Source organism: Talpa occidentalis, unplaced genomic scaffold (genome assembly GCF_014898055.3).
Source record: "Talpa occidentalis isolate TD23 unplaced genomic scaffold, MPIMG_talOcc4v2.1 talOcc4.9, whole genome shotgun sequence".
In the NCBI taxonomy this organism is placed as follows: Eukaryota; Metazoa; Chordata; class Mammalia; order Eulipotyphla; family Talpidae; genus Talpa; species Talpa occidentalis.
Window position 1 is genome coordinate 56,280,916 of NW_023605305.1, and position 16,700 is coordinate 56,297,615.

General features: G+C 38.7%; 1 protein-coding gene and 1 non-coding gene across 3 annotated transcripts in view; both read right to left on the reverse strand.

Moving 5' to 3' along the window:
* Nucleotides 1-16,700, reverse strand: part of SGIP1 (SH3GL interacting endocytic adaptor 1) — a 171,945-nt gene that overhangs the window by 86,127 nt on the left and 69,118 nt on the right. For both annotated transcript variants that reach the window (XM_054690962.1, XM_037498299.2), the window contains exons 2-3: nucleotides 11,568-11,631; nucleotides 5,545-5,569 (exon numbers count right to left, since the gene is read on the reverse strand). In XM_054690962.1, the coding sequence (XP_054546937.1) occupies nucleotides 5,545-5,569; nucleotides 11,568-11,631 (89 nt within the window). The remainder of the gene's footprint in view (nucleotides 1-5,544; nucleotides 5,570-11,567; nucleotides 11,632-16,700) is intronic.
* On the reverse strand, nucleotides 14,056-14,227 carry LOC119237333 (U1 spliceosomal RNA). Its single transcript, XR_005123272.1, has one exon. It is a non-coding gene; the product is annotated as a U1 spliceosomal RNA (small nuclear RNA).

Sequence of the window (16,700 nt, forward strand, 5' to 3'; positions counted from 1 at the left end):
TTTAATATTTGTATATAGGATCACTAGAAAAACCAGATCAGAAGTAACCTAGTAACCATCATCATTAATATTCATTGAATGTTGACAGGACATTTTCTAAGAACTAGCAGTTGGTTAGTAAGAGTGAACTGTGTGTAAGGAATAGATAATATGTGCATGTCCCCTCTCTTCCTAGATACTACTAGTGTTCTAGAATTGACAAATATAAAAACTCTACCATGCCTCCAGAGACCAGCACCCAAGAATAAGGACCATGATTTTTGTTTGTCCTGATCCTGACAAACATTAAATGCTCAGAGTATATCACTTTAACCTTCTCATAGAATGGTCTTAATTGAATTAGTACTTCAGTGATGTTCTTTCTACTTTGAACAAAGGTCATTTTAAAAACCTGCCTTATCAACTCTGCATATGAACAAGCTATGAAACGACCATCTGGGACATGGTCCATTAAATAATGTGCTATCCAATAATAAAAAAATCTTTCCCAAGGGCAATATGCACAGCTTCTGTTTCCCTTATGTCATTCTTACTACTTTAAAAATTCCTCCTTTACTCATCTGTTTGCTTATGACTTCTTTGCAAAATTCTCCAAATCCTTCATAGAAAACATATATAATGAAGTAAGTATGCAAATTTAATTTTTAATAATGAGAAATCAAGTGAGTTAAGTTAGTTCCAAAGAACTAAATTCATGGATTTTGTGATCAGTATACTACTGCTATTAATATACCTTTTGTTACTTAAACAAATCTTTAATACAAAGGATTGTTATCTAAAAACAAAAAAATTAGGAATATTACTAAGTTAAAAATTTTCAAAGTTCCACAGTTTGCTTCCATTATAATCTCATATTTCTTAGGAGATCATCTAAAGCCTTTCAAAACCAAGATAGTTGATACGTTCAGTTGAAAAAATACATGTGCGTTTCTCAACAACATATATCCAACATTATGGATAAAACCATTCCTGAATTTTCTAGATTTGGGCTGAGTGAAAATTTCTCAGTTTCCATGGAAACTGATGGAAGATTGAAATGAAGAGAAATAAAATCCATAAAAATAGGAACATTTACAATACAAATATAAAACAAACAAAAAATCATAACAATACATTCTTCTGGACTGATACTCAAAACATGCACATGCACACACACACACACACACACACAACTTTTTCTGAGGCATTGGCAATTTGGCTTCATTCACAGTGTTAAATTTTTTAAAATACATTTGGGTTCTCAAGTGAAAATCATCAAGTTAAAACTAGGTTAGAGCCTGGCTGACATTCTTCTGGTCAAATCCCAAGAAAAAAACAATTTTTCTGGCTTAACCACTTAAGCAAGGTGTAGCTATAGTGGTAATAGTGAAAATAATGGCTCTGTTGATTTTCAGTTAGAAAATGTTGATAAAGGAAGGATGTCAGTGGGAGATATCATTTAAAAACTAAGCTTATTACAAAGCTATATTGGCCATTAACTAACACATAAGCAGTGATTTTTCCTTTGGTGTTGGAGTTATGTATTCTTCTGAATCTTTCTTTTCTTCATTTTCCAAAATTCTACACTTAGCATAAAGTACTTATACAACTTGATAATATGATGCTATTTAAAGATATTTGAGGCTCACAGCAATGTTAATCTTGCTTTAACAGGTATTTTATTTTTGTCAGGCTTATTATCTCCTCTCAGATAATATGATGGGTTAACTTAATAAATGTAACAATTGTGTTCACTTTTACATTTATCCAAGTTCTCAATTTCCACTGTGAATACTCCTCTTTTTCCAAGGTCAATTCTTGGTCACATGCTAATCCTTGGATGAGACATGAAATACCTAAATAATATCTTTCTGCCACTGACTTGATTCATTGTGTAAATAATTCTATAGAACAGCAATGTCCAAAAGAACTGTCTGTGAAGATGGAAGTGTTCCATATATATGCTGTCCAAAATGGTAGGCCCTGGGCCCAAGTAGCTATAGAGATGTTGATACATGGCAAGTTCAACTAAAAAATTGAATTTGAAGAAGAGACACGTGGCCACTACACTGGACAACACAACTACAGTTGTTGTGCAATGTGGTCCCAGACCAGCATCCTTTATTAGATATCTTTTGGTCAGGTACATGATTCCTATAAACCAACATCTTCCCAAATCCCTGATGTGACTAAGTTAATGCTTATCCTAACAAATGATTACTTAATTTAGATGGCAATGCTTATATTGTAGCAGCTTATATAGTAGAGCTTTTTTACAGATAGGAGATTCTCTTCAAAATTTGAATCTCTGTTCTTTGTCTAAGGCAAAAGAAATATGTATCTTTTATGCCTGATCATTTTTTAAAAGTTTATTCAGATATCAATACATAGAATTGCTTAAAAATTGGTCCCAATTCAAAAAGTAATTTGGAAATATCTAAGAGTCTTCCTAAATGGAATAATAAATGCTGCTTTTTTCCAAGTTTCAAACGGAAATGTTACTCACTGTTTCTACAACCCCTTGGAAATTTTAAACTAAAATCTGTTTCCTTACCGAAACTTTTTTTGCTCCTTCACGCGCACACTCTGCTTTGTTATTGTAGGGTGGTTCATGTGGGCTGGGCTGCTGGAATTGATTGTTTTCATGTAGAAAAAAGTTGTTAAAGGATCTGTTTGTTCTTCAAGACACATATAAAGAATCACATGGAGTCAGCAAACATACCATAGAAGAAACAATTTCTAGGCCAAATTGTAAGGCCTACCAATCTTGGCAGGGATCCTTAAGAAAGGAGTGGACTTTGGGGCCCATAATGAGGCTCTATTCAGCAGGCCAGCATGGCTAGGCCAGGAGAAGAAGGGGGAAGAGGAAAAACAGGTCTTGGGCACTAGGTATTATGTAGATCTAGTCCTCATTCAGTCAGCACTTAATGTACAGGTAGAGAAAAGACACTGGGACACACCAAAAGACTGAATGTTTGCTTTTCTAATTGAAGTATGAAAAGTCTAGATCTGTCACATTTCTCCCTGGATCAATAATGCACAAAATGAGGACCATCCATGCACATAGCACCTAAAGCTGGCAGTCTCAAACCTGAGCCCTTTCTTATACACCTATTCAGGAGGAGCAGAGACAATTCCCTTACAGCATCGGCTTTGAATCTCCCAACCGATGTGTAGATAGAAATCTGAACTACTTAGGAAAATGTTAAAGTGTATCCCATGCAAATTAGATCTTTCCTCTGGGTTGGAGGACATGGTTATGCATAGTTGACTGAATTTTTGGACATCATGACAGACAGCTCTGCTGGGGATGGATGCATTCTGCCCGAGGGGAGCCAGGCAAGACCACCTTCACACATGCAGCCCTACCAAAAGCCTCTGTAGACTAAATCTCAAAGCACTGTCACCAGAGATGGATCTCATTTGATTTAAGAAACTGAAATTAAATAAACATGAAGACATTAAACCCAGTAGTAGTCCCTGCATAAACAAAGTAGCTTGTAAGTGCTAGGAGGGTGCATCACCTCCTGTAGCTGTGGAACTACGTCAGTGAAACCATATATTTCCATTTCATTCAGAAAGCAATAATCTGCAAGCTAAATTAGCCATATAAAAGTAGACTGGGTCCATACACACAATGTCTTAAAGAAATCAATCTGAGTTCAAAGGAAAATAAGGTTGAGATCTCTAAGGACTGAACACAAACAGCAACTGGGTACCTACAGCACTAGTGTGATAAGGAGTTTTTAAAATTGGCTGGTCATGGTGAATGGAAAAAACTTGGAGAACATTTCTAAAGGGTAAAACTAGCAGCAGGCTAATAATTTTCAATAACCTATAAAGTTGTACACCCTGTTTCTGACAACCTGTGTTTATTTTGAATGCAATCTTTTCCAAACAGTTCTGTGTTATTTCCTGAAAAATTGAAAATAAATAATTTTCTTCCCTAATAATTATGATACTGGTGGCATTTTCAATTAAAGTAACAGAGAGGGCACAACTGCTAATAAATAACTTTATATGACATGGGATGGTAGCAGTGGTGAGGACTGGGGAGCCCTAACCTAGGCGGGAAAGGCCACCAAAGGGCAGCTGGACTCAGCGGTGAGGCACACACTCGGAGCTGCCTGCCACATGCCAGCTGCTGCACCAGGCACTGGGATGCATGTTCTATTGGAGATTTCAACCAGGGGTGCTTAAAAGTGCAGAGGACGTTGAGATGGCAACGAGGCCTCAATGACAATGAGCAAGGTGAGAGGGGAGGCTTCAGAAGAAGAAAAGGGACAAAACTGAGGGTGGCAGAGGGAGAGAAGCAAGAAATAGCATCCAGGCTGGGGCACAGCAGGGAGAGGCAGCGGAGAATGGCTAATGGAGCCTTGCAAATCGGAATGGAGGGGACAGGAGGACCCGGGGCAGGGACTGAGACAGAAGCAAAGAGAGGACACGAAAGCAGAGAGTACCTGAGACAGAGTTAAGGAGAGGGCTCTGAGCCAGAAGCAAGAGGTGAGGAGAAGCTGAGTCTTCTGGGTCTTTTTTTTCCCCTGCTGAATAGAGCCTTGATTATAGTGTTACCCAATGTCTGATAAATTTCAGTCTATTTTCTTAACATGTTATGGCGAGAACTACATGAATGCAAAAGGTGCCCCAAAGCTAAGAACCTTGATTCAAGTGTGGGAGAAAAACTCCTGCTATGGCTGCAGTAAACACCCCAATTTAATTTAGGTATAGTATTATAAAGGGTGATTTTTTAAAAAATATATTTTTAACCACCAGATTTATTTTAGTTCCCACTCCAGCCCAATGAGCCTAATGTGTGTCCTTTTATTTAGGGTTTTTTTTTTTTTTTTTTCAGTAACAGCTGTTCTTTTGAACCTGCTGAATAGACATTTGATTTAGATTTGAAGGAAGTCATTTTAGAAATTGGTGCCGACTCCCACAAGCACAACTCAGAAGCATCCAAGCCTGGGCATCACAGACTTCTTGAAAAAGTAAGAAACCTGGTGGCCAGCAAGGAATCTGAGTTACTGTTAAATCTAAACCCAGTGGACACATTTTCTTCCTTCAGGCTATAAATTCAGGCATAAGTGGTTTCAAGACCATTCCCTCCTTATGAATTTAATACAGAAAATGTATCTGCAGCTCAACTATGAAAGAGGAAAAGCTTCCTTCAGTTTTATTGGATCTCAGCTCCATTAGGACTTTGTGGCTTCTATCAGAGAAAAACATTCTCACATAATGAGCTTTTATATCATTAAACTGGAAATGAAATAACAATTGATGATAGCAACCCTTGCAGGAACTGTCTGGCATTTGACCCATCATATTGATGATTGGTTTGCTCTCCTACTCTAGGGGAGGGTTTTAGGTGAATGAGATAAACATGTTTAACTTTCCAAGACAACCTTTATGTCCCATGCAATTATAAAGAAAATTACAACAGTGAGTGTTATGAAAAGTCATTTAAGCTATTTTTTCCCTACAGAAAAAAAAAATGGGGCTTTAAGAAATTTAAACACAGCAAAAACTAAAGCAAAAAGCTACAAAAAAGGTCATTTAAATACTTACAATTCCATCTCTATCTGGTGAACCTCTGTAACAAAAAGAAATTGGTAGCTATTAGGAAAATGAATCATTCTTGCTACAAAGATTAAAGTGCAACTAGAAGAAACATTAATCACCTCTCTCCCCCTCTCCCAAGTTCCCACTCCAGTAAAGCTGGCTAATGAAGATGAAATCAAAACAAACTGGTTGAGTGATATTTGACTGTGGGAGGCAGATTCTCATTAAGAACTGAACTCCAAATGGTGTCGGATTCTGGGTGCTTTAGTTTTGGGTATGCTGTGATAACATACATCTGCAAAGAAGGGGTCCTATACTTTTAATCTTATGTAGCATTGTAAACCAACATATCACCTCAATTTAAAAGAAAAATACCGGATAGTCTCACTCATAGCAGGAATTTAGAAAACATAAATAAGGACCAGGAAAAAAACCTAATTATAATAAAGTAAAAGTCAAAATAAACAGGCAACCATAAACCAGAGACACATAGGGTGGGGGAGAAGGGAGTAGGATCAAAACAAGGGTGGTGGGAATTGTATGAGGACTATAACCAAGATAAATATGCATACCTTGTGCAAAAATGAAAAATGATGCAAAAAAGTATAAATTAAAAAAAAAATTTAATAAAATAAAATAAATAAATTTAAAAAATATAAAAAACACCTGAAGACAAAAAGGTACAAATGACCAATGCAATGCTTTCATCCCATCTTTGAGAGAAAGGTTCATTGAGTCTGTCCCACTCATCTGACTCCATGTAAAACCACCACAAGGACAGAAAATCAATTTGTTCTCTCTCATCTTCTCTCCTGCGAGTGATCTTGAATTTCCCCCTAAAAGAAGGGACATCTATGTAGGATAAAGCCAAAGGTACTGACCTGGGTGGGGTTGCTTTTGGGAGCAGCAAGTCATAGATGTGGACAAGAGAAGGCTCTGCAAATGACCTTGGTTGTATTGTTGCCCACCATTGGTTCCAGTTGCAAAGTTATTACCCATAGGGGATCTTATATGGGGAGTTACTCAATCTCATACCTGTTACATATATAGTGATGATGTTTCAGAATTTTAGTGAGAAAAACTGTGATTATGCACAGAAGCATTGGTGTCCTAGCCTGATCCTTTGCTTAATTCATTGATGGAAATGGGGTTGGTGCTTCCTAGTAGGATGACAATAAGCATGGTGGCTAAGAGTGATGATCTAGTGCTGGCCACTGAGGTTCAATCAATTTATATGTCCTAGCTACATAATCATGGAGAAGTCACTTTGCCCATTTGTGTCCCAGTTTCCTCATCCTCAAAATAGTCATGATTATAATATATTCCATAAAGAGCCTAGAACATAAATTACTCATTTAGGATGTTATTTAGGATAAATAAATGTTATTTAGGATAATAATTATATAATATGGTTGGGATGGGAATAGAGAGAATTTAGCATCCTTAGACACTTGGGCATGGTAGTCTCCATTTCCTAGCTCCTTCTTAAGTTTTATATTTATATATATATATATTTTTTTTAAAGATAATTTTTCCCTCTTTAACAGCAGACCCATTATATTGACTTATTTTAAAACTAATAATCAACCAGGGTCCTTTTGCCTCTATTTTAAAAAGTGTCAGCTATCTCTTACAATTACCACTTTTCTCTTTTACCCTCCTATTGTCCTTGATTATAATTTTGATCATCTGTTCTTTTTTGAGGGATGCTAAAAGCATAGGCACTAAATTCTGGACTAGAATACTAATTCCTACTCTCATTTTCTGGGTAGCCTTTAGCAAGTTACTCTATCCCTTTTGGCATAAATCCTCATCTCTAAAATTGAAATATTACTTCTAATCTTATTGGATTTGAGGACTAAAAAGGGTATCAATGCACACAAAATACCCTGCATAGGCCTGCCACTTAGCACAGGCTCTCTGATTTCCTCTAGCACCACTGTCATAATGACCAAATCAGGATTCTCTGGTCCTCACCCTACTCTGTGCATCAGGAGGTTCAATCAGCTGAAGTTGGACCTGACATCTACCCTCACAGGTTGCTTTGCAACCCTCAGGGAGTTGTAGCAGCCTAGAGAACAGTTTGCATCAACAAGGTTTCAGTGACTGAGTCTCATAAAGCCATTACTAAAGCTGACAGGACAGCAAATTGCCAGAGCATTTCCCCAACGTTTTGCAAGAATGATATATGACCCAATTAGAGAGCAAGGGTTCATGAAAAGCAACAGATTCCATTAAATTGCTTGTCCTTTGACCATCACCTGCCCATGGAACTAGTTTATGACTAATTTGCTATCACAAAATTAATTTGGAACACTCAAATGGTAAGTTAAGGAGAGATGCTTGGGATTCTACAAGCAGAAGTCTCATTAGAGGACTTCAGAGAGGTGCTGGGCAGCTACCATGGCAAGAGGAATAGCTTCTTTATTTTCATACCTTTAGAAATGATGGAAGAGCAGCTTTGGCCATATGCAAATGAGCTCAGTCTGCCCTGGAGAGATTGTGTGACCTGTTTTCCCTTTTGAGGGCACTTTTTTTTTTCTTTTTAATTTTCTTGACACACCAGAGATGATGCAATCAGTTACTGACACTATCTTCAAAGAAAAACGGATTTGTTGTCTACACGTGATGTTCTCCTAAGATGTGTTTCTCAGTGTCCCATGCAACACATGGTATGTTGTCAGTGACAGCAGGTCGGGCTGGCAGAATGAATGGTACAGTGTCTGGCCCTTTGAAGAAATTAGATTTAATCACGTGTCTGCTGGGGTCCGGAAGAGGACAGTGAAATTCCCAAAACTATGGAGCTGTTGGGAATGCTGGACTTAGATCTCAAATCTTCCAGTGCCAGTGAAAAAGCCATCATTTGTTCTGGGGTTTTAGTATTTATTTATTTATTTATTATTATTTTTTTAAGATTTATTTTATTTATACAAGAGCTGGGGTACAGTCCAGATGCGTGGGAGGTGAGAGGATTCACCAGAGACAGAGTGGGGAACAGAACAGGAACACTGAAGAAATACACTCTTGAGGGGAGCAGCGGGTGTGGCAGGAGAGGTCTGGGTATCAAGTGGGTTGCTCCGAGGACAGCGGGGGTTCGAACCAGAGCTGCAGAGGCTGCGGACAGCTTCAAAGCACTGCATTCAACCGCCTGCGCCACCAGGGAGGCCTCTGGGTTTTCACTATTTAGAAGATAGTAATTTTTTTCTTTCTTTCTTTCTTTCTTTCTCTCTCTCTCTCTCTCTCTCTCTCTCTCTCTCTCTCTCTCTCTCTCTTTCTTTCTTTCTTTCTTTCTTTCTTTCTTTCTTTCTTTCTTTCATTTATTTTTTTTTTTGGTGGGACCCTCTCCGGTGGCTGGGGATCGAACTGGTGCTGCAGAGGCTGCAGGCAGCCTCTCAGCCCAGCACTCAACCGCTGCGCAACCAGGGGAGGCCCTATTCATTTTTTTTTTAGAAGATGGGAATTTCTTAAGAAATCATGGAAATGATGTCATTCCCAGAAAATATTCCTAATTCAATTATTTAGAAAAATTTGCAAGAGTAGAGAAAGTATAATTTCCGCAAAATAAGTATTCACCAATAGAAGCAGCACAAAGAAAATGTAAGGACAGGAGATTTAACATTTAGTATCTACATGGAAAAAAGAAAGTCCACTCTCTCTATTCCCCTGTCTCCCCCATCCTCTATATTCTCTGGTTTAAAAGCCTTCAAGTCTTCCAGGAAGCCCACTGCCTAAGGGAAGAAGCCCAGACAGCTCTGCCCAGCACTTGAGGTTTTGATCTAAGTGGTTTTGATCTTCCTTTCAGGTCTTGCCTCTCATTGTCACCTTTACTTCCCACCAAGGTGTAGACAAACTTCTCTGTTTATGCACTGAATATCTTCTAGCCTTTCCCACTTCTCAGCTTTTGCTGCTGCTGTTCCCTTTGCATGTATTGAATAGCATGGATCCTTATTTTCCTGAAGGTCAAGCTCAAAACTCCCTCCTGATCATCAGCTTCACTGATCATCTATCCAAATGTGAACTTTCCCACTTTCCAAATCCATGAAATTCCACTTTTAATTACTCATAAGAAGTTTACCACATATTAATATGTCAGTTATACTAAGAGCAGTTGCTACTGCCATTTACTAAGTACTAGCTACCCTAATAGGCATTGCAAATTTGCACTCTCATTTAGCTATATGCACGATATTTCTATTTGTATGGGAGTTAGTTGATCCCATTGATGGAGGATCAGGGCAGAAAAGTTGGAAAGGGGGTACACAAGACCAGAAACCTGGCTCACACAATGCCAGAAGCTGGAAGTGAGGGTGTAAGTGATTAACATAACCATGAACCTAGCTATAGGAACTGAAAAATCCTTCAGCACCAAGGCATAGATCCAAGCAAAGTGTCAGATCTATTAGTGTCATAGGGTGCAGGCCAGAGGTAAATATATGGAGATTGAGGGCAACCGTAGAATCTCAGGTCCCTTTCAAATTCTACATAGTAATCTAAAATCAACAGCCAACAAACCACTCCACAAAGGAATGAGCCCCTCTCAAAGAGAAGAAGGCTGTATCAGGGCAGTCTCTGCACTGGGTCGGGGCAGCAGTTCTTCTGCTCACCTGTGTCTATGCAGATGCTTCTTTTCACCAACTCTCTTCCTCTGCAGCCTTCCTGCCTGCCTGTGACCTATACCATGCCAGGACTTCTCCTCACTGACCTCCCTCAGCAGAGGCGGCTCTCCTAAAGGCTGCCCGCCCTTGACCATGCAGGCCTGTCTATTAGCAAACCTGTCCCTTTGGGGGCAGCTCTTCCTGCCTGTTTGTGTCTATGCAAGTGTCCTTTATTCTTCTCTCCCTTTTACAATAAACCTTCCCTTTTGGATATAACTAATGTCTCTGTGTCAGAGACACAGAAACTTATCTTGGAAACTTGCTGGTGTTGCTGAAAGGTGAGCTCTGGTGAAGCTTTTCCCAGAGTGAACCCAAGGACCCCACTCTCTGAACACATCTCCAAAAATGACTTCACCACGAGTTGTAAATTCTTGAGAATGAGGACACAGGGCAATGCTCAGCACCTTATGATAAATTTCTGTATGATAAAATGCACAGAATGAAAAGCTAAAGGCATAATAGATATGTAACCTTCTTCATTTTAACCTGTGCTCAAACAATGGGTTTCTCCATTTTTTTTTAAACTGTTCAGAGATGCTAGCAAATGAGGGGTCCCGTGGGCTCTCCATTCTGGTAGACAGCCAGCGTGCCAAGCTGCCTTTCCACATGGTCACAACCAGCTGAGTAGTGTGCTCTCCTCACACTGGTCTGGGCTGGAACCCCAAGTTCCTGGCTGTCAACATCCTATATTTAAGTTACCTATCTGTCCGGCTTAAAAAGCTGCCTGGGATTTTATGACAGAGCTAAATATCTCTAAAGGAAAATTCAAGATGGTCAAATTAGTGGAATGAAGCTGTTACATCACTAGACATTTTCAAGTCAGGTCCATCGGTGTCTGTGGGCCATTTAAACATGTAAAGTATCCAAGTGTATGTTCCTGGCTTTGGTTTCTTTGCAGCCAAATAGCTTATCATCACTGTGAATTCTGTTGGTTGATTTATAATTCTGTACAAAATCTTGGCATCTCAACTAAGAGTTTTGGGATGTTGTCTAATTTTTGGTTTTGGCAAGGATTAATCTACCTAAACAGGTGCATACTTCATTTCTGTCACTCAGGACAATCTAGAGGTGGAAATGAATACTTTAGGAGGCCATAAAAGCAAGTTATACCTCTTGCCTCCCAGAACTTCCAGAAAATATGATTATCAGGTTATAAAGAACTAGCACAAAAAGAAAAATCAAACATGTGATGATAAGTCTTCACTTCTTGGGCATAAATCTAATAATTGTTTATGTTGAACAACTAGAGTTTACCCAGAAACGGTGAGAGCACCAGAATGACACATGATATCTGAAAAATTCTGTGCCTTTTAAAAATAACAGTGTTTCTAAAGCAAACAGCTTCCTTGGGGAACAAACTTTCTAAGTACATACGTAGAATCAGTGTCCTTTTCTTTCTTCCGTATTCCAAAGGCCTTTCTTGTACGTTTTTTCAATCCTGTGGGGAAAAGAACAAAGGGTCAAAAAATCTGTTTTTTCTTTGGATGTTCTTAGCAACATATTTAGCAACAAGTGAACATATTTTTAAATTTGCAGCTCACCAGTTACATTTGCACATTGCAAAAGCAATGAAAGTTTCTACACTTGTATGAGTGCATGCACGTGAATACTACTCATTATTATATTTTTTAACAGATTTTTTCAAGGACCTAACACCATAAGTTCTTAGTGTGATAAGCAAAGTAAGAATATCGAACTATGAGAAGTAGATCAGGGTCACATAAAGAAATGATTTTATGCTTTTCTAGATGACTATTATTCATCACACAAATCGGGACTCTGCCCAGAAACCAAATCACAGACTTAGAAAAATAGCAGTTTCCAGGTTGGACCTATTTGTGAGGTGGAATAATTCTAAAACACAGATTTTATAAACTCTACCATGAGAGCTATGTTGACCTGACACATCTTTGTACCCTATATCCCATCTCATCATTTTTTTACCCCAACTCGGCTAGACTAGACTAGATTATTAACCATTCTTTGAACATGTCCCAAGATCTATACTCTAGTGTCTTTCTTCCAATGTGGTCCTTGCTTCTGGTTGGTATACCTTTTTTTAAAAATACATATTTAGAACTTTAATTCACCCTTCGAGGCTCAGCCAGATGTCCCCTTCTCAGTGAGGGCTTCTTAATCCTACTGATGTAAGATACTGACTATTCTGTGCTCCTCCAAAATGTTGCTCTTACATGCATTGTAACTTATCCAACTGTGTCACTTCCCAGTTATTTTTTTTCAAAGATTTATTTATTTATTTATACAAGAACTGGGGTACAGGCCAGATGCGTGGGAGGGTGAGAGGATTCACCAGAGACAGAGCGGGGAACAAAACAATCAGACTGATGAAATACACTGCTGAGGGGGCCAGCAGGAGCGACAGGAGAGGTCTGCGTGCCATGTGGGACCCTTGCCGGCCAGCAGGGATTGAACCAGCGCTGCAGAGGCTGCTGACAGCTTCACGGTGCTGTGTTCAACCACTGCGCCACCAGGGGAGGCCCACTTCCCAGTTCTTATGTCAGTTTCCTTCATAGTCTGTCATCCTTTCTAGGTGAGAGGCCAAGGCTCCCTCATTTGTATGACTTTTATACCTAGAATAGATAATATTTCTGTGTTCTACCATTTTTATCTTGTCAAGATTCTGTTTGTGATCCCTACCATTGCCATGTTCCACAGTTATACATGTGGCCCAAGTATCTTGTACTACTGAGTATTATTCTAATATTATTCTACTATACTAAATGCCTATATATTTATAACCTTATACTCATCACTGGTGATTTGGAAAGTCTTTTTGACAAAATGGGGCTGGAAAAGTTATTGGCTTTCAGGATTTGGCAGAACCAGGTGGAACAAAGGAAAAACACTGACAGAATCAGCCGTTTGATGACACCTTTTTCCAAAACAAGTGAGTCAGTCCAGACTGCTCAGATTTTCTGAGCCATTTATTATCTGGCTCTTAGGATACTATTCAAATATAATCTCCAAAATGCCTTTATTCAGTCTAGTTTTGCATTTTAATAGTCATTCCCATAGATATAACATGCCCTACCAAATATATCAGAAAATACACAAAAAATTCAGTAATTCTTGCAATAAATTAGTAACAGCAGGAAATAGTAATTTTCCATAGAGTCTGTCCAGATTTTGAGGGCCAAATATGTACAACAACAGCCAACATGATCTTGGTCACGAACATCAGAAGTTGTCTATTTCAAGTGAAAAGTGGCCTGGGTCAGGATTCAGGATATAGTCCCTTCCCAGCATTATTTCTAATTGTGTAGCTTAATATAAATTATATTTTTTTAGTGTTTCAATCTCTCAGTGTAACCAGAAATCAGTTAACAACTTTTTATAAACACATTTTTTATTATGTTGCTTTGTTCCTCTTTTCTCATAAGTTCAGAACCTTGCATCCATCCCCACTAGGAGCAAGTTCCATTAAGTCAGCCGCTGCATCCAAGCAGGTGTCTGTCTTAATTTTCACTGCCCATAGTATTAGTATTCACTGCCCCCACCCCCCACAATGATTTACTCAGTTATATTTTAAAAAGAGGCATTCTGGGGCCTCCCTGGTGGCGAAGTGGTTGAGCGCTGGGTTTCAAAGCTGCCCGCAGCCTCTGCAGCACTGGTTCGATCCCCGGCAGCCAGGTGAGGGTCCCACATGGCACGCAGACCTCTCCTGCCGCCCGCTGCTCCCCTCAGCAGTGTACCTCGGTCCTTCTGCCTGCTCTGCTCCCCGCTCTGGCTCTGGTGAATTCTCTCACCCTCCCGTGCTTCTGACTGTACCCAGTGCTTGTATAAATGAATAAATAAATCTTTAAAAAAAAAAAAAGAGGCATTCTTTTTCTTTTTTTTTTTCTGGGAGAGAGTGTAAACACTCTCCCTTGCTACCTTGCTACCACAAATTATGCAGTCAAGTTTCCTGCATTGGGGAAAATCGCAGGGGGCAGAACATCTAGTTTGTGATGGGCAAGCCTCGCCCTAGGAAAACCACCTTCATGATCACAGTGTTTCCCCTGTCAGGTAAGTATGAGAGAGACATTATTTTTCATCTCTTTTTCAAATTGCAAGGCCCATTGGTACCTCTTGAATCAATTTGTTAGGGTGAATCTGCCATTAAAAAAATGAAATATAAGGGAAAGCCTAGGTGAGCACTCTCCTTAGGAAGGATGCAGCATCTGCCACAGATGTGTGAATGGCTATTTAGGGTCAGTATGTAAACATAGTTAACAGAAGAACACAAACCATCCTCTTTTCTGTCTTCCCCAGAGGAACGAAGACAGAGTAGAAGGGAAAAGATGCATATTCTTCTTTGGAATTCAAAAATCTAGGATCAAATCCCAATTTGACCTCTTGCTGGTTGTCATTTGCAGTAAAACTTATAGAGAATCTATGAGGCACTACGTAACTCACATGTGACTTATATCCTCCCTGGGCATAAAGCTTGGTGGGACATCAGTTTCTCTGTGTCTGATAAGAAGAAGAGAGGACAAGACAGCTCCTAGTCCTGGAGTACCTGGTATGTCCAGGCACTGTGCTAATCACTTTAATGACTAATCTTTCAATAACCCCAGAAGTTATTATCAACCTCCCATTTTATGGATTGAAAACAGACTCAAAGCGATTACATTTCAATTCTAGGAAACCTAAACAAGCGAGGGGCAAGAATAGGTCTGTTTGGCAATTTCTCACAGGGTGGACTACTTCTTGCATTTCCCAGGGCAGTGACAGGCATGTGGTAGAATTAGTATTAACTTTTTTAAAAGTTACTCAATGTTTGTATAATAACTAAAATGAACAAACAAAAATCAAATCGATACTTTCCTTCATTTGCAGTTTATATTCCATTGATGTAATTTTTGATATTCATTTGTGTATATAGAAGGATACACAGGTAGTTAATGGCCAATTATCTGTTCAAAGTTCCCTCTGCTTTGCTCCAGAGTCCATGCTCTTAGTTTTTGGGAATATCTTTTCATCAGTTATCATAGGTTATTTTGTCTTCTTATTTAAAAAAAAAAACCTGTTTTTTAAAAACTGACTTTTTAAACATTAAACTGCACATTTCCTAAACACAAAGATTGATTTTTTTTTTTGTTTTTTTTTTGTAGTTAAGTCTTTGTAAGTCACCTAGCAACCAAAGGGGACCTAATGAATGTTTGCTAAATGAATTATTTCTATGATAAATGTAAACTTTCTGCTAAGTCTTCATCAGTTTGAAGGGTTATACAAAGGTGAATCACATGTAATGGAATTAGCTATTTTCTGCAGGAACCTGGGCCAAACATTTGGTCTCAGTAATAAAAAAACAGGCAAATTTAATTGCCCTGGGCATCATGCCGCATATTGACAGCAACTCTAGACTGACAATATCTATTCATTATGATGTTCACTGTATTTCTGTCAGGAAAGATTAAGATGCTTTGCATATCAGCTCTTTCTCTTAGGTTTAAATATAGCAATATAATCCAATTTGGACTCTGTCATAAGAAGGTCTTACACAAAGATGTAAGACCAATTAAGAGGTAGGTCAGTCCCTCCCATGAAATTTTTTTTTTTTTTTTTTTTTTTTGATGTATGAGGTCTGGTGGCTGGACTACTTCTTAGGATACAGGAGATGCTTAAAGATGAGTACCAGGAAATATGAAAAGTCAAGTTTGTGTCTGGCTGTACCTGGCACATGCCAGTCAATAAATATTTGTTTTTGTTTTATCTATTTGCAATTCTAACCAAAATTGCTACAAGTTGATAGACATGGGCTCTTCATTCTGAATGCTTTACCTTTCATTGTGTGTGTCTCAAAGGGAATCTTTGTACTTAGTAAGCACAAAGCCTCTTTACAAGATGGTACACCATCATTCTGAGCTAAGTGAATTGGAGGGAAATGTGCATTTTACTGACATAATAGTACTGGTTTGCAAAAAGAATACGATATGGATAGCATCTTAAAGTTCAGATTTGATATATGGGACTCCATGTTATGCACTATGATGGAGATTACTAGAATAAGAAATTCAGGGGGGACTCCTTGGTGACTAGGGTTTAAGTCTCAGTGCTTCCACTGAGATGGCTTGAGTTTGATCCCCAGCCAGGGGGCTAATCCACATATGGCACAGCAGACCTCTCCTGTCTTGCTCGCTGTTCCCTTTAGCAGAGTATTTCAGTAGATCCACCTGTTCTGCTTTCCACTCTGTCTCTGGTGAATCCTCTTAGCCCCTGAACCTCTGGCCTACACCTCAGATTGTCTATGCAAAAAATAGTCTTAAAAAATTCAAAGGATCAAAATAATAATGACCATATTTTTAAAATTATTTTTGAACTTTTGGTGACATGGAAAAAAAAAATTAAGAGAAATGGTCATGGAACAGGTTTGCCACAAAAGGATTTAGTGTTTGCTATGCCAATGTTAATGTAACAAAGAAACTGTACTAAGAATTTAAAGTAGATGGACAATTTTCATAAAGCTTCAAATACAATAGCTAGTTCTATGGGAGACACCTGGCA